This window comes from Podarcis melisellensis, assembly GCF_964234715.1.
Source record: "Podarcis melisellensis genome assembly, chromosome: 6".
In the NCBI taxonomy this organism is placed as follows: Eukaryota; Metazoa; Chordata; class Lepidosauria; order Squamata; family Lacertidae; genus Podarcis; species Podarcis melisellensis.
Window position 1 is genome coordinate 70,615,337 of NC_138538.1, and position 20,112 is coordinate 70,635,448.

The window sequence follows — 20,112 nt, forward strand, 5'->3', positions numbered from 1 at the left end:
GTATTTTGTAATAAATTCCACACTATTGGTGATTTATGGCTCTTATCAGTTTCTTGAGGATGAAGTTAAGAGCGATTGTAGACTTTAACGAGTGATAAACAATATTTCCTCCGGTTAGATAAATTATTTCAATAGACCTGAAAGTAGATACAGTCATACCTCGGGTTACAGACGGTTCAGGTTGTGTTTTTTCAGGTTACGGACCTGCCGAAACCCGGAAGTACCAGACTGGGTTACCTCTGGGTTTGGGGGGTTGCGCATGCGCAGAAGCGCCGAACCGCAACCCGCGAGTGCGCAGATGCGCTGCTGTGGGTTGCGAACGTGCATCCCGCATGGAACATGCATCCCGCAGTGACCCAAGCGTCCACTGTAGACTGGAAAACAACAAAGCTCTAAGATCTAGCCAATAAAGGTTTATAACAAGTCAAACAACTATTCTTAAAATAACAACAACAACAGCAACAACATTCTTCATTTGCTATTTTCACAGTCTGCCAGTTGCTTTAATGTGAGAGGGTGAAAGGAAACTGATATTTGGCCAATGAATAAAATTTCTTCCAAAATTAAATATATACCATATTCTTCCAGAATATTAATTTAAAAAATAAAGCCCATTAATTATATTTAAAAAAAAATCAGTTGAACTGATTTTGAAGTTAATATCCCAACTAATTCTTGCTTCGGGAAGGAGTTTTAAGCTAAAATGTGTGGGGTTCAATTCTGGACAACAGAAGTGTATTTTAAATTCCTTTGAACTCAGTGCAGTTTAAGCACTTGAACTGAAGGCTTGTTAATATTTGTTAACTTTCTGCAATGAATACGTGCCACGAAGGTGGTCTTGAGTGTTGGGGGTAAATTCACACGTGCAGACTATTGTTTCCTTAGGCAGAAACAATGCAAGTTAGTAAATGGAGATGGCTTGAAGCACTGTGATAACGGAAAATTGTTCCATTTAAATAGGATCCAATGATAACAGGGGATTTTGTGGAGATTGGGAGAGCCCGTTTATATTTGTGAATTGAAACAGAAGAATTACCTGTGTCTGATTCTCCTTCGTTGGTGGTGGTTGTTGTCAATAAACACTGACGGAAATGCCTAAAAATTTCTAAGTGGTGTACAGTTATTTAAAATAAAAGCCTACATGTTCCCTTTCGCAAAAGGGAAAAGCATGGCCATGTTGGTCTTTAGCATGCTCTTGGGTGGCAAGAAGTCCAGCCTCCAGTAGCCCAAAGCTTCCCTTGAGCTTTGTGGTCCCAGAGCAATTGACTTGTGGAGCCAAGTGCTCATTCTGGCAGGGAGGAGGAATCTAGCTCCCTTCAGCTGTTCACTCTCTGACTGATGGATGGGGACAGGCTCAACTCCCCCTCTGCATGCTGCTCTTCCTGGGAGGCAGGAGGTGCAACCTCTCGGTGACCCTTGGTCCCCTGACCGACAGCAGAGGCCAGAGCGTTATTCCCTTCAGCACTGTCATCCAGGCTATATATTACAGAAGTTGCAGGAGTTTCCTTTTATCCGCGCCTGTGATTGCCAGTAGTAAATCATTCCCTTTCAGCCCACCTAGTGCCACACTGAATTAAGCTACCTGTAGTGTTTGTTCTGCATGTATGGGTATTGTTTCAAGCGGTTGTGCAAGGCAAGAATTTCACCTTGTAAAAATATATATTTTCACGGCTCATCTTTCATAACATGGACTGCATTAGAACAAATGTTGTTGACTCTGTATGCGGGTGTTTTGATAGTAGCCATTTTAAATTGGAACACACTTTACAAAGGGCTTTGTAAAACCCTAGGTTCACCCTGAGCACTGTTGCATTTGGTAGGGGGGCGTGGTGCAGCGGTGGTAGAACACAGGTTCGGTTTCCAGTATCTTGAGGAGGGGCTCGGATCGATCCCTGCCTGAAACCCTGTAGGTCCATGGCCAGTCAAGTGTAGAGAAAACTGATTTGGACAGATTAATGGTCTGACACAGGGGTCAGCAACTTAAGGCCCATGGGCCACAAGCAGCCCATGGGGGTCGTTTAACCAGCCCATGGACCCCTGCTGCCTGCTCGGGCACCCCTGCCGCCTGCTCAGTCGGCTCCCTTGCACTGCTCTAAACTGGCACAGAGCAGAGCAGGGGCCACTTTCCGTGTCGCTGGCTGGCTTTCCATTAGCTACAGGAAGCTCCTGCAGCCAATGGGAAACTGCACACACCGCCTCCACGCTGGATGGAGCGCCTGAAATAGCGTTTGCATGCAACAACACTCTCCGGCTCACCAGAACCAGCCCAAGCCACAAAGAACTTTGCCGACCCCTGGTCTGACATGATATAAGGTAGCTTTCTGTGTTCCTATGGAATGCTTCTGGTCACTTGTTAATGCCCATTCTTTTATAGGCATGTCTTCCTGGCCAGTTCATATGAAGTAAGTGAAACATGTATACAGGGTCAGTAGTGTGTTTCCCCTCCCATGCCAGAGTCACCAGCTCCCATGGTGAGGTGGTGCTGGGGAGGGAATGTGTACACTATTCACTTGCATGGAATGTAGCACCTAATCTGGGTAGTGCAAGGATTTACACTTGTGCAGCGGAACTCCCCTTTCTTTTTCCCCCATGCCCTCACCCACCCGCAATCTTTTCTGGGGTTTTGCCCAATCCTCCAGAGCAGATTTGGGAAGGAAATGGAGAGGGTTACAGGGGAAGTTCTGTTGCCCAAGCATAAACATTTGCACTTATGGAGTGAGTGTATTGGATACAATCTTTAGAACTGTAGCAGCTGCACAAATTAACATTGTCTCCTCCTCCTCAAATCCCTTCAGTCACGTGAATTAGAAATTTCTGTTTATTGGCGCGATTGGAGATCTCTCTGTGCGGTGAAGTTTCTGAGGTTAGAAGATTTCTTAGACAACCAGCGACATGGAATGTGTCTCTATCTTGAACCCCAGGGTACTCTATTTGCAGAGGTAAGTGCCAATGTTTTTTAAAGAAAATTATTAAAGGCTGTGAAAGATTTCCAAGATTCATTGTTTTGTGATTTAACACATCTTGTCTGAATTGCAGGTTACATTTTTTAATCCAGTTATTGAAAGAAGACCAAAACTTCAAAGGCAAAAGAAAATTTTCTCCAAGCAGCAAGGTAACAGATTTCATCAAATCGGTGTTGTATCTTAATCTTAATACAGGCTTATATTCTCAAAAGTTAACTGAAAAGGATGCTGATGCTAAACATCAGAATTTCGTGTAAAAATATTTGTTTAGAAATTGTAGAAGGGGCTTTCAATAGTGAAATCTGTTTGTAAAAAAAAAAAAAAGCAGGAAAATGTGGAATATGTGACATGTTCAGTTTATTCATCACAAATAATAAACTAATGAATATGAATTCTCTTTTAATTATAGCTTTTGGTGATAAGTAAAAAGATTACTTGTGCTCTCTGTTTTCTTTAACCACAGGCAAAACATTTCTCAGAGCTCCTCAAATGAATATTAATATTGCCACTTGGGGAAGGCTTGTGAGAAGAGCTATTCCTACAGTAAATCATACCGGCACCTTCAGCCCTCAAGCTGTGCCTGCCGCAGTTGCAGGAGGTGATGCGCACATTCCTGAATTAAGATCACCAACTAGGTAAGTGGCTGAGATGCTTAAGCAAGCTTATATGGCAAAACTCCTGTGATGTAGAAGGAAACACAAGCTTATTTACGCCTCTTGAATTTCCTTCTTCCGGTTTTAAAAAGAGAAAAGTATCAATTAGCATGAAGTATTTTTAAAATTTTCCTAAATTGTCGCCGTGCTCACCAAGTGAATTGCTTTCTTTTAAGTGACTCCCCTGTAGCCAAACTGGTGTTTGAACTTGAACCCGAACCCCCACATACTCCTCCACGTGCGTCTTCTCTTGGAGAAATTAGCGAACCTTCGCCTGAGCCAAAGGCTCCACCTACACCCACTCAGGCAAGACTTCTAATATAGATTTAAAACAATAGCACAAATTGTTGTGTCTAGGTTTGTGAGAAATGTGACCTACAAATAGCACAGGTTGTATTCTTGATTTGTTGTTGTTTTATCGACGTCTTTACTTTTTAATAATTGGTTGCTATGCACAACGTTCTGCAGCTGATCTTTCTGTGTGCAATTTTCTCAACCGAGTTGCGTAATAGCTTAAAGTGTTCTTATAATCGGGTCATGACCTCTTCTTTTAAATAACTGCTGAACTGCAAAAACTCGTTTGCACCGTACTAGCATTTGAGGTAGTAGATACTTGACCAAAGAAGTATTTGAAGTTAGAACTTAACCAGAGAACTGTCAACAAGCATTTAATGATCAACAAGTCTCACAGGTTCTGCAAACCCTGCCAAACCAATAAACATTTGTTAAGACTTCTTAAAAGAAGCAGGGATGGACACTGACATGTTTCATTGACAAGGCCTGGCTCCTTGTGTTTCTTCCCTCCCTCTAAAGATGGCATTCTAAACAGGCTTCCCCTAAGTCCCTGGCACATTGCTTGGGATTGTTCAAATACAGAAAGAAGTAGTCTTGTCTCCTAATAAAGAATCTTACAGACCTTTTCAAGCACTTGAAGATCAATGCTGTGAGACTTTTGTGGGTGAGCGGAGAGTTTGCTTGGACCCTGGGTGAAAACCCAGAGGTTGAGTATCAAAAGGAAAATGAATGGATATTGATCTGTAGATCTTAGCAACTTTGTGTTATTGTAACATTTTGCATGTAACTGTATGTTTTTGTAATATTTTGTTTAAGTTGTTTGTTGTTGCTTCAGTTTTTTGTATACCACTTAGACATACTTGTAACATACTAAGCGGTGTATAAATTAAACAATCAAAATCAAAATGTGTTCTTAAACTAGGTTTAGAAATACCCAAATGCCAGGTTGCCTTTGGCTAGGAAGAATTGATTGCAGGTGTCCCAGTAATACATGGAAGAGGGTTTGTTTATTTTTCTTCAACTTCATTTATGTGGGAAACATGAATATGTGTAGGGTAGCTTGTATGATAGCATTCTTAAACCACTTCTTAGACCGAGTTCCTCTGTGCTGTCTTTCAGGTCCTATCACAAACAGTGCAAGAGGTTTAGCAAATAGATATAGTTTCTCGAAGGCTCTTTTAGAAGGCATTTGAATCAACCTTGAGATTCTGAATTCCACAATTCTAAATTTAAGACCTACTGCTGTAACATTACTCTTCTCCAATTTCTAGCAACTTTTGTTTTTTTAAATCTTCAGATTTTTTTTCTTCTACACATTTCACAGGATGCAGAAACATTTGATTTTGAGAATGACAGAAATAATTTTGTCCCCAAACTTCAGCCGGAAATTATTTGCGAGACTCAAAATTCAAATTCTGATATAGAATATAATATACGAGAGCCCGAAGATAGAAGGTAAGTCCTCTTTTATGTTAACTTGATGTATAACTCTACCCAATACTGAGTAGAAATTGTCATTTACTTTTTAAAATTGCTGCATTTCAGAATACAACAGAGATTTCAATTCAGTTTGCAAGACTTCCGGTGTTGTGCTGTACTGGGTAGAGGACACTTTGGAAAGGTATGTTTGACAGCTAAAATTACAATATTGTCTCTTTCCACATCATGTTTTCCCCCTTCCTTCCTCTTAACCCACTTTCCTTTGCAGCTCCCTGTTGCATTTCACTATGTGCTCAGTAATAGGCTTGTTGAGTTATCACAGCTTTGAAGCAAGTTTTTAAACGTATACACAACAGTTGCAAGTTTGGAACATAAAATGTAATGGAAAGCATGCAAATTGAGTATTATTTTGTGTTTCAGGTCCTGTTGGCTGAATATAAGAATACAAACGAAATGTTTGCCATTAAAGCCTTAAAGAAAGGAGACATTGTTGCTCGTGATGAAGTAGACAGGTCAGTGTGAAGGACAGGTGTCGTTAAATCTGAATGTGCCCTAAACTCACGGACCAAGACTACTACTTTGAGTGGGGCCAAGGGCTTGTATTTTTAACATTTTTTAACATAATTTATTTCAGGTCTGCAGAAACTAATTTCATTTCATTAAAAAAAAGAAAATACTCGTTAAGAGTTTTTATAACAGGGCATGTTATGATCCTGCCATATAACCGAAAAGCAGTTTTCCATGTTTCGTGTCTTAGAAGATGGTGCCACTCTTCAGAACTCAAACTGAAAACCCTGTTGATGTATAAGACTAGTTGTGCAGCTCTTTAGATCTTGATCATGGGCTGCTGTAATTGCCAGATTTTGAAACCTGACCCTTACACACACACACACACACACACACACACACACACACACACACTTGGAAGCATCTCTGGTAGAACATAATTACAAGTAAATGTAGGATGACAGTGAGTGCTTGGGTCAGTAAGAAATAGTACCCAGCCTGTCCTTGGGTTTTATGCTTGTCAACCGTCTCTGTCTTTCTCTCTACAAGAGGGCATGCACGTATTGTGTAGTTGTCTGTCATTCATTGTTGCTGTGCTTTTTTTAAAAAAAAAAATCACATTAGTATCATACCCCTTGCAAGAACTCAGCACTGTTGTCATTTACCACATATTACCAAAAAAGTCCTGATGGCCTTGTGTGCTCTTGCTACCTGTGGGTCACTCTCATTACAGTGGACCCTCTGGTTACAAATTTAATTTGTTTCGGGGGCTCGGTGCGCATCCCGAAAAATCCATAACCAGAGGCGCCGCTTCTGCGCACACACGCGGCACGATAGAGCACTTCTGTGCATGCGTGAGCGGCGAAACCCAGAAGAATACACTTCTGGGTTTGTCGCTTTTGCAACCCGAAGATTACATATCCAGAGTGGTACGTAACCCGAGGGTCCACTGTATTAATTGCAGTAAGTTCAGTATTTCTGCTGGAAGCCTGCAGTGGCCTCATTGCAGTTAGGCTTTCACCTTGCGGGTTAGAGCATGGTGCTGATAATGACAAGGACTTGGGTTTGATCCCCATTTGGGTGCGTATTCCTTCATGGCAGGGGGGTTAGACTAGATGACCCATGGGACCCCTTCCAACTCTTAGGATTTTGTGCATGTATCCCTTCTTGGAGCCGTCACCCATGTAATGAAGATAAATAGTTGATCCAACCTCATAAAACATTTCTGCTTTCAGCCTCATGTGTGAAAAGCGAATTTTTGAAACTGTGAACAGCGTAAGGCATCCCTTTCTGGTGAACCTCTTTGCTTGTTTCCAAACCAACGATCACGTGTGCTTTGTAATGGAGTACGCAGCTGGAGGAGACCTCATGATGCATATACACACGGATGTCTTTTCCGAACCAAGAGCAGTGTAAGTAACAAAAGAGATATTTTCAGGCTGTGGCATAAATAAGTTGGGTTTGTTGCTTGCCATATATGAGAATACTCTGCAGGGCCAATAAGACATAGTAACACTGTTCCCCTGCTAAATGGTTGGGAGCCACCTCATGTTTCAGAACTTGGTTTAAAGGAAACCCTTGTTAGTCTTAACTGTGCTTAATCTCATGCACCCTAACTGCAAGGGAGAGGAAATTTTGTTGCTGAGATGTGCCTGCATATAGCCACACCAGCTTATAAATGTTGTATCATACGTCCCTTAGATACATGGCATGTAGCTCCTGCACCCAGTTGACTTACGCTAGTGAACTCTGTGTAGAGCTAATGGAAGCCGGCAGAGCTTAGGTTGGGCTTGTACGGCATCCTGATGGATTTAGGCAATTCCTGTCTGACTACAGGGGGCATAATTGGCTACAACAGGACTTTCAATTGACAGGCAGTATCCTAACACGCGGAGTCATGGGTGGCACTGTGGGTTAAACCACAGAGCCTAAGGCTTGCTGATCAGAAGGTCGGCAGTTCGAATCCCTGTGACGGGGTGAGCTCCCGTAGCAAACCTGTGTGCTGCTCTGGTTCGCCAGAAACGACTTAGTCATGCTGGCCACATAACCCGGAAGTTGTATGCCGGCTCCCTCGGCCAATAAAGCAAGATGAGCAAGAGTCATCCGCGACTGGACCTAATGGTCAGGGGCCCCTTTACCTTTATCCTAACACGCACACCTGCTTCATCAAGGGAGCTGTTCTAGTTGTATCAGCAGATGCTGCTTTCGCTCGCTGATACCTGCCAGGTAGAGGTTCATGACACAGATGCCGGTATCATGCTTTTTGAGGAGTACAGGCAGAAAGCTTTATAGCGGGTCAGATTGTCCTGTTTAACCCAGTATGGTCCACTGGGTCCCAGGCCTTTCCCACTGCCTGCTGTCTACCTGTTCCTTGTGAACTGGAGAACCACAGACTGAGCCTGTGACCTGCTGCATGCAAACATGTCCTCTGCTACTGAGGTGCGGTGCTCTTTTTAATTAAAAGCTTAGAAACCCATATTCAAAGTAAAGTAGCCTGAAAAGACTCCTCTGGTGGTACTGAACGTTGCTCTGAAGGTTTTCTGGTCGCCTGTTTTTCAAAAGTTATCCTTTGTAGGAGTATAAAAAAATGCAACATGTCAGTTCTCGCCTCTTTTATATTTCTTTGCAAACAGGTTTTATGCTGCATGTGTGGTTCTTGGACTGCAATATTTACATGAGCACAAGATAGTTTATCGGTAAGTTTGCATAAGATTTAGATTTTTTTGTTTCATTTCACATTCTTACACATTTGCCTTATATACCATGCTTGCTCGGATACATTAACAATGTTACCTCCTCTTTCTTGTGGCAAAGAGGAGGACAGTTGCATTGGGTGTTTAAACAAACCTGCATGCCACTTCCAAACATCTTAAATTCAGAAAGGATAACAATTTTGAGTATTTGCAGCTAATACTTTCCCCGTATAGTGTGTCTCCATTCGTGGTCAGAATGAGTTGTTTTTAATTTCTTCTCTGCAGAGATTTAAAGCTAGACAACTTGTTGCTGGATACAGAAGGTTTTGTGAAAATAGCGGACTTTGGCCTCTGCAAAGAGGGTAAGCTTTTTCAACAGTATTTCTCAGTGGCTTATAATAGCAGTCGGGAATTTGCAACCCACTTTTATCAATTACTGCCTTAGATTAAAAGTGGTAGCCCCTCTACTTCCCCTTTCCACCTCTCCCCTCCCTTCCCCCACCCTGTCTCATTCTGAGTGCTGCACAGATTGTGGATTAGAGACATCTCTGCTCTCTTCCATATGGTGTTGGGGGAGGCATTGTTAATGAACATGTGAATTTTTCCCTCTTTTAATCAATTAAACAAATCACAGATTTAGAGTAGCTCTTTGCCATGGCCTCTGGGCAGTCCCTGAAAAAAGAGTTTTGTGCTGAGCAACATTTGGAACCTTCTGGTAAAAACTCCAAAATGTGGGTTTTCGCCAGTAAGGGTGCAGTCCTACACACACTAACCTCAGAGTAAGTCTCATTAAACACAGTGGAACTTATATGTCAGTAGGCATGTATAGGATTGCATGGTAAAAAGCCTATTGTAATTTCAAAAGAATTTATTGCAAAAGAAATGAAAGATGACATGTCTTCCAAAACACAGTTTTAAAAACTAAAACTTTTTTGTGGCATCAGTTTTCATTGGCTAAAGTTACTCTCATAAACAACGTTCCAGCTAGATCAATAAAACGTTCTGTCCAAAGCATTTAGAACAGCTATACTCAGTGGTTTGCTTTATGTTTTTATTGTATATTCCTTTTTCTTTATTTTTGGTGGGTTTATTTTTTGAATATCACCTGCCCTTCACCCAAAGGTCCCAGCAAATCATCATAGGACCCTAAGAACGATCCAGAAAGTCTTATTGAGAAAAATAAAGCATTTTTGTCACAAAGCATAGGGTGGGCAAGGAGGGAAATCTGCTGTATACCAATTACATTATTTCCAACTGTTCTGTAAACTAATACTACAGCACACTTTCATGGGAGTAAGCTCTACTGAACTCCATGGGGCCCAACTTGGGGTCAGGCTGCAAAATACATTGAGAATTTGCTTCACAAAAGCTGACCTGCTGGTTGCAATGCAATCTTTGCATTTTTAATGACAAGACACATGATCTTAAGAAGAGCTGTTAGCATTTCAAAATGCTTGCACTTGTTTGCTAAAGGTAGAAACTGCTGGTTTGTCCTAGAAATCCCATCAGAGAAAGTGGGGAAAACAGTATATAGCTCTGCTTTGTCGGATTCTGTTTTCTGCGCTTTCTTATTTATATCTGTTTATTTTTTGGTATTTGGTTGGGCTTCGTTTGAAACACTTGAATTGGAAGTATTTCTGTGCAATAAAAAACAGGAAGGAAATCTAATTTAGGCTGTGTGCCCACCCCCTTCCACTTTGTTGTCAGTCTGGATCCCTGCTTGCTCTGAGTAATAAAGATAAGATAGCATGTCCCATCACCAAAGAAGAGTTATTTGCTCAGCTTCCTTTGGGCTGTATCTAATGCTGTCCCTCCATGAACTGCTACTTCTATTGAGGAGCAGAGCTGTGCTTATGAAAGGACTCCTTCCATGAGTGCACATGAAGGAATGAGTTAATGGAAGTTCCATTCTGAAATATACTCAGAGAAAAGCCATTGGTTTCATGCAGTTTATTTCATTGTTCACAGATAAAACAGTCATCGTGTGTGTCCAGCCTGCAGGCCCCTCCCAGACCTCGGCTATATATCCTGTGGTCGCACCTGATAGGCTAGTTCAAACTTCCCTTCTAGAGCTGGATTGCATGGCTCCAGCAGCCAATCACATGCTACGTTCTAAAACCCACCCTGCCTATTATTCTAGGATCCAAACTCCAGCCATAACAAATTCACAAGTGAAAATATTGACTACAACCCTACATCTCCACATTTTTTAATTCACCACCCAAACCAGCTTAAGATTTGCCTGGACCTTTCATTTTATCAATTCATTCGAGTCAGGAAGAAACAATTGCCAGAGCAGCGAGGAGGAGTTGCCATAGTGTCCTGCTTTTATGGATTGGTAGGAGGAAAATAATGGCTTCTCAGGTGGTTTCATCTGCATAAGCAACATTTGATTCTCAATGATAAGTGGTATTCCACTATAGAAAGGAAGTGTAAAAGAGTTGTTCCAGTTATATCCCAAGTTGACAGCATGAAGAGTCTGTTTGTCCACGCTGCCAACATGTAAATGATTTTCCTTATGCTGGTTTTCCCATGGCTGCAAACCATGTAAAGAGTTCAGGGTTATTTTATCATCTCATTGCTGCCGGTATATAAAGAATTTTGCTTAAGCTGCCTTTTAAGTGAGATAACCCAGGGGTTGCCCCACCCCTGTAGTCATCCAAACCTGAGCCAGGGGAAACTGAGTTTGTTTCTGGAAGTCCTTGAGATTTGCAAAGTCTCCAAGATTTGCAAAGGGCCAAACAGTCCTTGCGAGCTGCAAGCCCACAAATTACTCAGTAGCATATAACCAAGTAGCCAGGTACCAGATTCAAAGCCAAGCTTACACCAGGAAGCCACACAAGGAATAAGTGCTATACAGTGGTACCTCGGGTTAAGTACTTAATTCGTTCCGGAGGTCCGTACTTAACCTGAAACTGTTCTTAACCTGAAGCACCACTTTCGCTAATGGGGCCTCCTGCTGCTGACGTGCCGCCGGAGCACGATTTCTGTTCTTATCCTGAAGCAAAGTTCTTAACCTGAAGCACTATTTCTGAGTTAGCAGAGTCTGTAACCTGAAGCATATGTAAGCCGAGGTACCACTGTGCTTTATTAGGGAGTTAATAAGCAGAGAATAAGAACGCTTTACCACTAAAACACAGTTAAGAAAGGCTAACCGTGTGAAGACACTTCAGGGAATTTGAACACAGAACAAAATAACCATTCGAGTCATTGACCCCACAAGCAAGTTGCATCTAGGAACACATTATTGTTGCCATACATGATCCTCTATCTAAATGTCATTAGACCAGGTCAAAGACCAGTTATTATACTAAAAGGGCTAGACAGGTAGGCTCTCATTGAGCCAATTGGGGCTTGGGGGCATATTTCCAAGAACTAGATGGTGGATACCCTGTAGATTTCTGCACAGTCTTTGTGACCTTGACACAGTCTTGGTATGTCTCACAGAGGAACTTACGGTCTGCAAATAAAAACATCCTGAAGGTCCCAGGCCACAGAGAGGTTAGGCTGGCCTCAACTAGAGCCAGGGCTTTCTCGGCTGCGGCTCCAATCTGGTGGAACGCTCTGTCACAAGAGACTAGGGCCCTGCGGGACCTGACATCTTTCCGCAGGGCCTGCAAGATAGAGCTGTTCCACCAGGCCTTTGGTCAGGGCGCAGCCTGACTCCCTCCTCTGGCAACCTGCACAGAATTTTGCTTAACGGTTGCCATCAATTTGATTTTAATTAATTTTTATAATGAAATGTTTTTAGAATGTTGGATTATTTGATTGTTGTTAGCCGCCATGAGCCCGGCTTCGGCTAGAGAGGGCGGGATATAAATAAAATTTATTATTATTATTATTATTATTGTTGTTGTTGTTGTTATTATTATTATTATTATTATTATTGCATCAGACACAGGTGCAGGGTTCAAAACTCCCACTGTTCTAGGCGCATTTTGCGACAGAAAATTTCATTAGGGCGAGCAGTTTCTGAGCTCTGGGCGCAGTAAGATTTCAGATTAAAGCTGCAGTGGAAGGAAAGGAGGACCTTTTTCTGCCTCCCCATTTCCAGCCACTCTCTGAAGACTGGAGAAGAGACCCTCTAAGAATATTAGGGAGGTGGGCAAGGGAAGGACTAGACCCTGTGAAAAATGAACATAAGATTTTAGCTGCAGTTCATTCATTTTCAGCTTTGTATATGTTTATATAAAAAAGCGGGCCTAGGCACTCTGTTGTTGTGTCCATAAGGTGCCATTTAGCTCCTAGCTTTCATATCTGAGTTTCTAACACTGCACAGGTGGCAAGATGGAGCAATTAAATGGGACTTTCGCTGTAGGAAAACTGCATCAAGAATCCTTATTTATTTAAAGGCAAATGCAGGTTCTTCACACTTGATAGTGCATAGGTTTCGAGTGCTAGTACCAGTGTACAAAATGTAATGTGTGGTGCTGCTCAGAGAGAGAGAAAGAGAAAATTTTACAACTAATTATAGAGCCAAGGTTTGTTTCTTACCACTTGGAAATTCAAATTTGTCCTACCTACAGACAACATAGTTTCACCAATGAAAAATGCAGGGGGGGGGGAATTATACATGCCCTTTGTTAATAAGGAAGTATTTTGACAGTACACAATCAAGAAGTTCTTGAATACCTGCTTGCTCTTGCCCTTTTGTAAAACTTGGCACAGAATTCACATCACACCCTTCTTAAATGAGTTGTTGCCACTGGCAAAAATTCTGTCTAGCGTATGTAAATGACATTAAGCTGTTGGCTTTTTTTTAAAGGGTTGTTGAATACATACCTTGGCTTCACTGTGCTTAAGAAGGAAATCTTTAAAGCCAAAGTCATATTTCATAGTTTGCTTATTTTAGAGGCAAAACGAGATGCCTAGCATTCTATAGTGTTGGATAAGAAAATAAACATTTTCTGTAAATGCTTTAGAGTGCAAACTTATACAAGTCTACTCGGAAGTAGGCCTTATGTTCTATAGGACTTAATCTCAGGTAAGTGAGCCTAGGATTCCAGTCTTAATGAATCTGTATCTTCTCTGTCATTCTGCAAGACCATGGTTGTTTTTTAAACCACTACAATGCTACCAGTTGTAAATAATTGGCTGGACATTTGGAGTTCAAAACCATCAACTCTATTTTGCAATAAAAAGTATCCTTAATTAGCTTTCAGAATTTGGATGGAGTTGGCAGAACAGGCAAAAATATGCAGTGTTGTTCATGTCATACACGGTTCTTGTTGTGTAAGAATCCCACGAGTTTAAAACTGGAAAGGTGAAAGGCTCATAGAACAAAACACTGAACATGTGTAATTGTTGCAGGAATGGGTTTTGGTGACAGGACAAGTACATTCTGTGGCACTCCAGAATTTCTTGCTCCAGAAGTCTTGACAGAAACTTCCTATACAAGAGCTGTAGACTGGTGGGGTCTTGGTGTGCTCATCTATGAAATGCTGGTTGGTGAGGTAAGCTTCACAAAATGTAAAACTGTTTCCTTTATTCATCTGTGAAGAGCAAATAAATTTGAAAGGAGCTGTTGGGTGTAGGTTTCTGTTGAATCCCTCACTCTTTTCACTTCTCATTTGGTTAAATTTGAGTATATTTATTAAGAGAATATATCGATGAAAATTCAGTTTCTGGAAATTATTCTTATCGCTATTTCTCCCCCACCCTCTAGTCTCCCTTCCCAGGAGATGATGAAGAAGAGGTTTTTGACAGTATTGTAAATGATGAAGTAAGATACCCTCGGTTCCTTTCTACAGAAGCCATCTCAATAATGAGAAGGGTAAGATGGTACTTTTTGCATGCTTGTTTCATTCCTTCTTAATTTGTTTAGCCACGCGTGTAAGGGAAAGCAAAGTATTTTAAGCTCCACGTTTTTATTTGCTACGTACGTTTCTCAAGTTCACTTTATGTCAAAGGCAAGTGTGGCTCGCTGATACTAGTAATCTCCTAGCCTCCCCAGAAGTATGCCCTATGTCTTTTGGGTAGATATACTTTGGGTATGACCTTTACTTCCATGGGCGAATAACTGTGGTCCTTCCAAGTTCCTCTGCTTGCAGCTCCCATCCACCTGTCCGCCAGCATGGCTAGTGGTCAGGGATGATGGGTTTTGTAGCCCAGCAACATCCATCTTGGAGGGTCACCGGTGAGCCACCCCCGATTTACTCACTGGTAGGATTGGTACTACTTGTGAGGCAGGAGGACTTTGGTGTTATTTTTACTGGAGCACCTGAGAAAGCAACCACAGCTGTATAAAAAGTTAACACACCGGCTTATGACGTCCCTGGAGATTAGCAAAGCAGCAGCGAGGATTCTTTCAATTTTGTAGCAGCAGAGAGTGGTAGTTGGGACTCAGTAGAGACTCTGCATTCTGGATCATGGAAGCCCTAGAACTTGAGCTCTTTCCGGGGTTTCCTTTTTTTTCTGGGGTTTGCCATTGTGCTTTTTTTTGTTTGTTTGTTTTATTCAGATTATTTTTGTTATTTAATTTGTTCTTCTGTAAACTGCCTTGGGACTCTTTTATGCTGTTAATAATGGGCGGAAACCAATTATGTCATTCTGTCATGACGCCGATGTCAGCAGTTTTGCTTGAAATATAACTTGGTCAGAACCACCGTTTGGGCCTCGGCAAACCAGCGAGAATTTTAAATTTATGAACTAATAAAAGCAAAGGCAACCATTTCGGTTTCTTTTCTAAAGTTCCCAGTGCTACTTGCTGTCCTAACTGGGGAACCTGATGTGCTTTTTTTAAAAAAAATCACTATTCTTCATATTTATATCATGCTTTTTCAAAGAACTCACATGGCTCAGGAAATTGTTAACAGGAATGCTTTGCTCCAGCAGGCTACTGACAAAAAGTTCTTGATATCGTTTCAGCTTCTGAGGAGAAACCCGGAGCGGCGTCTCGGTGCTGGTGAGAAAGATGCTGAAGATGTCAAGAGGCATCACTTTTTCCGGGTGAGTGCGAAGTGAAAAGCCTGGGTGCAATCTGGGAGCAGCCAGAAGCAGGGACTTAACTCGGTGTTTTCGTTTTGCAGTTGATCGATTGGAACGCGTTGCTTGCCAAGAAAATGAAGCCTCCTTTTGTCCCCATCATAAGAGGAAGAGAAGACGTCAGCAATTTTGATGACGAATTTACCTCAGAAGCACCTATTCTCACTCCACCCCGGGAGCCTAGGATACTTTCAGAAGACCAGCAGGAAATGTTCAGAGACTTTGACTACATTGCTGATTGGTGTTAATTCTTTTGAGACACTGTGAAATCCTAGCAGACTGGCTCATCAGAACAGCGTTCGCCCCACTCCTTCCCTCCTTTTGAGAATACCAGCTGTTGGGTTGTTCTCTGTGCTGCCTGTAGCTTCCGACTTTTTTGAATCACATGAAGATTTTGGAAAAAGGACCGTTTTTATTACACGTGAGGTGTGACCTCGTTTTTGTATATCTTTTTTTTTAAAGAAAAAAATATTGAGCACTGGAAAGCGATTCTGTGCAGCTCTTTAAGCTTGACCTGGCAGGTATAGGCTGTGTTCCACTCTCACATGGGCACACTTGTACTGTATCTTTACTGTTCTGCAGCAGAAAACATTGCAAAAAAAGACCTGCCTTAAGCAGGATTAGCAACCAGATACTGAGCTAGACTGATAACCATCTACTCAGCGATTAGAGGGAAGAAGGAAGGCAAAATGTCTGTCCTTAAAAAAAAAAAGATACAGTAATCTCCAAAAAAACATAGACCTGATGACTGTTAAGCACACTGTTGTCTTGATTTTTTTAGGGGGGGAATGAGGATTAAGAACTGATGCCTTGTTTTGTAAACTTTCTACGGTATTTATTAGGGGGGGAAATGTTTAAAAGCCTTACCTATAGGAGAACAGAATAAGTGCTTCCATTCTTAAAAAGAGAAGATCGGTCCTAAGAAGTTTACCAAAGCATTTGCCAAACAATTTTTGCCTTTCAACTTCTATAACCAGCAGATATGAAGAATGTAATGAGTAAGAATGTCTCTCCAGTCTTAAATCAGGAACATTTCTAATGTGTGCATTCCCCCAGATGCAATCAGTGTTTTGTACTCTTGGAAGTCATGTCTTTTCCACACTAACTCCATTGATAGTTATTTTAGCTAATCTGTGTCTAGCTATCGTTCATCTTACATTTGCTGATTTGGTGTTGCCATATCATCTTTAAAGAATGAGGATCTTCAGTGTATACATGCCATGTTCATGTATATTTGGAAGTTATAGTATATTTTTGTTTCAAGCATATAAATTAACTTTACCACTTCCTTTAGCATTATCCAGTGGCTAGGTGAATGTATTGTTAAATTCAGATTTAATGGGGGGAAACATGCTTGTATACATTTCAAGGCCACTGAATTCCAGACTCTTCATTGGCAATTACTGAGAATAAGGGTTAAAGCAATATGTTTTGAGAGAATGTATAAATATTTTTGATAAAACTTGTATATTTTAAGCCTCTTAACACTATGCTGTACCTTGAAAAGTTAAAATGTCTTTGACCAGATACTGTGTGTGCTCCTTTCAGACTTACGTAGTTTTCTAAAAGGTTGAGTCTGTTTGTGGAAAACAACGCTCTGCTTTCCTTAGCTTATTAAAATTGGTTTGTCATCAGGCTCATACTCAGCATGCCCAAGATCAAAAATGTGTTGTGTGATGTTTAAATCCACACAGACTTATTGATCTGGAATCTGGTTTCATGAAAGATAAATGGCAACCACATAACCATGTGAAGACAGTGCTGCCCCCAGGTGTTGCCTTCATTGCCTGAACTTTGAAGCATATGTAACGGGTTCATTAGAATAATGTACATGTAAGTGTGTCCACAAAGAACAATGGTAAAAGACTAAACAAATCAAATCATGAAATGTCCAACCTGTAATTCTTTTTAAAAAAATAATAGCAAATTAGCATCTTGGAAAAAAATGCTATTTCTCTTCCACTTCAAATAGCTGTATCACAATTAAATACAAAACACTACACACCTGAGGTACAGTCGGCTATTCATTTATACTCCAAAATTAGAGCTACAGAAAGCTGAGTCCAAAAGGGTGATTCAAATTTAAAGTCCTACAGAAATAACCCTTTTCTCTTTTTTGTAAGTACATCTTGTACAGAAATGTTTTGTAATCTAAGTAAATCACTTAAAAAAATTTTTAGAGGCAGGGTATGTTCACACAGTTAAGCTGAAAGAAAGCACTAATTTTATCTAGTTTTTTAAAATATTTAGGCAAATTAAGATTTTAAACTCTAGATTGTAAATATATTTTGCTATACTTGTATGTGGCTGCTGAAGCACTTTGTAAAGAAATTAGGTTATTTTAGAATGGTACACTATGCATTAAAATGAAATGTGCCTTTAACAATGTCATACTACAAACTGTCTTGCAGTTAACTATCAAATTAAAGTTTAAATAGTGAAATTTGTATATGAAAACATGATTTACTGATTTGAATCCTATAATCTTGCTTTTTGGACTTTAGATAAAAATTGTGTTTAGAACTTGGTTTGAATTACCCTTTTCTTTCAGGGATGCGTAAAAAGTCATTTTCTGTTCCTCTGTCAGTAACCTTGTGGTACCATAGCGTCAAAGCAACCCACACAACTGCATATATAATCATGTAAAGGTTGTACAGTGGTACCTCGGGTTAAGAACTTAATTCGTTCTGGAGGTCCGTTCTTAACCTAAAGCACCAGCTAACGGGGCCTCCCGCTGCCGCCGCTACGCGATTTCTGTTCTCATCGTGAAGCAAAGTTCTTAACCCGAGGTACTATTTCTGGGTTAGCGGAGTCTGTAACCTGAGATGTATGTAACCCAAGGCACCACTGTACTGGTAGTTAGAGGGTGTGTTTTTTGCTTTAAATGTTGACTTGGTTTCTTACACACACACTCTTAAGTGAGAGAGTGTGGGGGGAGGCAACAGGCTATCTGAATTATGGTTCCTTAGAAGGATTTCATTCAAGCATTGGAGCTCAGATTCCGTTGTTAAATCCAGTTTTACTTGCCTACGAAGGTTAATGCAGAAGCTGAAGTAATCTAAATGTCCCCAAGTTCTAACACAAGCCCACTCTTGATAGTGCGGTCTTTCAGGGAGGGTACGACAGACCCACACTGCCCAGTTTGTCTGCATGGTTCTTTAAAAAAGCATGGCATGTGTTCATGGACTGCTGCAAGGCAGCCCCTTTAAATACGTTGCAGCTATTATGCACCATCATGCCCGGATCCCAAAATCTCCCTTATCCCTCAACGTGAAAAGCAAGGGGCTCTACAGGAGTTCTTATGGACCTCAACTGATCAGTCATGTCCAAGACAGAGAGACTGCTATTCATGGTGGTAGGAAAAGTAACAACTTTTTCTGTATCTGTAAGAATCGACATTCAGTTCAAAATACAGCACCTTAGAGCCTACAAGGCAGGCATAGGCAAGCTCGGCCCTCCAGATGTTTTGGGACTACAACTCCCATCATCCCTAGCTAACAGGACCAGTGGTCAGGGATGATGGGAGTTACAGTCCCAAAACATCTGGAGGGCCGAGCTTGCCTATGCCTGCTACAAGGCAAATAGTATTCTAGTGCTCAAGCAGGATGTAACTGATACAGTGGTACCTCGGGTTAAGTACTTAATTCATTCCGGAGGTCCGTTCTTAACTTGAAACTGTTCTTAACCCGAAGCACCACTTTAGCACCCACTAAAGCAGGGCCGCCGGAGCACGGAGGTACCACTGTATTGTAGAAGAGCTTCCTGGAAGATTTCACCTATGAAAAACCCACGCTAGGCAAGAGGATTTAGGAATATCTTTCTGACAGATGTTGTGATGGAGCAGATATAATCTAAGACACTGGTTGTTGTGGATTGAATTTCCCTGCCCATTCCACAACAGAGGCAGGGAAAGCTACGTGATGTCCCTAAGATGACAGTCAAGACTCCAGCCTTATCACACTCAACATCAGAACCTGGTTCTAAGAATCCTGTTAAGGCTGCACACCAAGATTAAGATTTGAGATGTTTTGTTTTTTCAATGTACAGAGGCAAGGCTTGATGTTGAGCTGACCCAAGATCTACATAAACTTGTACTTGTCATTGGCTCCTCCCCTCATACTATTATGGCTTAAGAATGCTGCTGGAGCAGCGAGGGAACAAAAATAGCCCTGACCTAGCAGCCTGCAAAATCAGACTGATGGTTTCAAGGGACAAAAAGGCCCTATTTTTAATTTGCTTCAGTCTATGTTTAGGCCTGGAAAGGGCAGAACTGCTAGAAGTTCTGTTCCTCATCGCCTTGAGTGGTCGGTTCTCATTTATTCATAACCAGGTTAACTTTTAAGTAGTCTTCACTGCTTACCTATTTACAAGCAGGGGTGGGGAACCCGTGGGCCTCCAGATGTTGTACTACAATTTCCATAATCCCTGACTCTTGGCTGGAGCTGAGCTACAGCAGAGAATTTCCCCCACGTCACCCTGTAATTCATACAGTAATCCTGCAACTTACACAGGGCTTATGTTCTGGGGAATCCACCACACCTAAAGCCAAAATAGCGTATAGTCAAAACCCATTGGGTT

At 41.4% G+C, this 20,112-nt stretch overlaps 1 protein-coding gene across 5 annotated transcripts in view; it reads left to right on the forward strand.

Moving 5' to 3' along the window:
- PKN2 (protein kinase N2) overlaps positions 1 to 18,057 on the forward strand; it is a 53,991-nt gene extending 35,934 nt beyond the window's left edge. For 3 of the 5 annotated variants that reach the window (XM_081914138.1, XM_081914139.1, XM_081914142.1), the window contains 14 exons: positions 2,796 to 2,939; positions 3,037 to 3,112; positions 3,427 to 3,598; positions 3,793 to 3,922; positions 5,208 to 5,365; positions 5,456 to 5,531; positions 5,771 to 5,862; positions 7,093 to 7,269; positions 8,491 to 8,553; positions 8,836 to 8,912; positions 13,861 to 14,003; positions 14,216 to 14,323; positions 15,418 to 15,498; positions 15,579 to 18,057. In XM_081914138.1, the coding sequence (XP_081770264.1) occupies positions 2,796 to 2,939; positions 3,037 to 3,112; positions 3,427 to 3,598; positions 3,793 to 3,922; positions 5,208 to 5,365; positions 5,456 to 5,531; positions 5,771 to 5,862; positions 7,093 to 7,269; positions 8,491 to 8,553; positions 8,836 to 8,912; positions 13,861 to 14,003; positions 14,216 to 14,323; positions 15,418 to 15,498; positions 15,579 to 15,782 (1,701 nt within the window). In that variant the 3' untranslated portion in view covers positions 15,783 to 18,057. The remainder of the gene's footprint in view (positions 1 to 2,795; positions 2,940 to 3,036; positions 3,113 to 3,426; positions 3,599 to 3,792; positions 3,923 to 5,207; positions 5,366 to 5,455; positions 5,532 to 5,770; positions 5,863 to 7,092; positions 7,270 to 8,490; positions 8,554 to 8,835; positions 8,913 to 13,860; positions 14,004 to 14,215; positions 14,324 to 15,417; positions 15,499 to 15,578) is intronic. The other 2 variants (XM_081914140.1, XM_081914141.1) reach the window with 1 other exon arrangement.
- Positions 18,058 to 20,112: the final 2,055 nt, after the last annotated feature.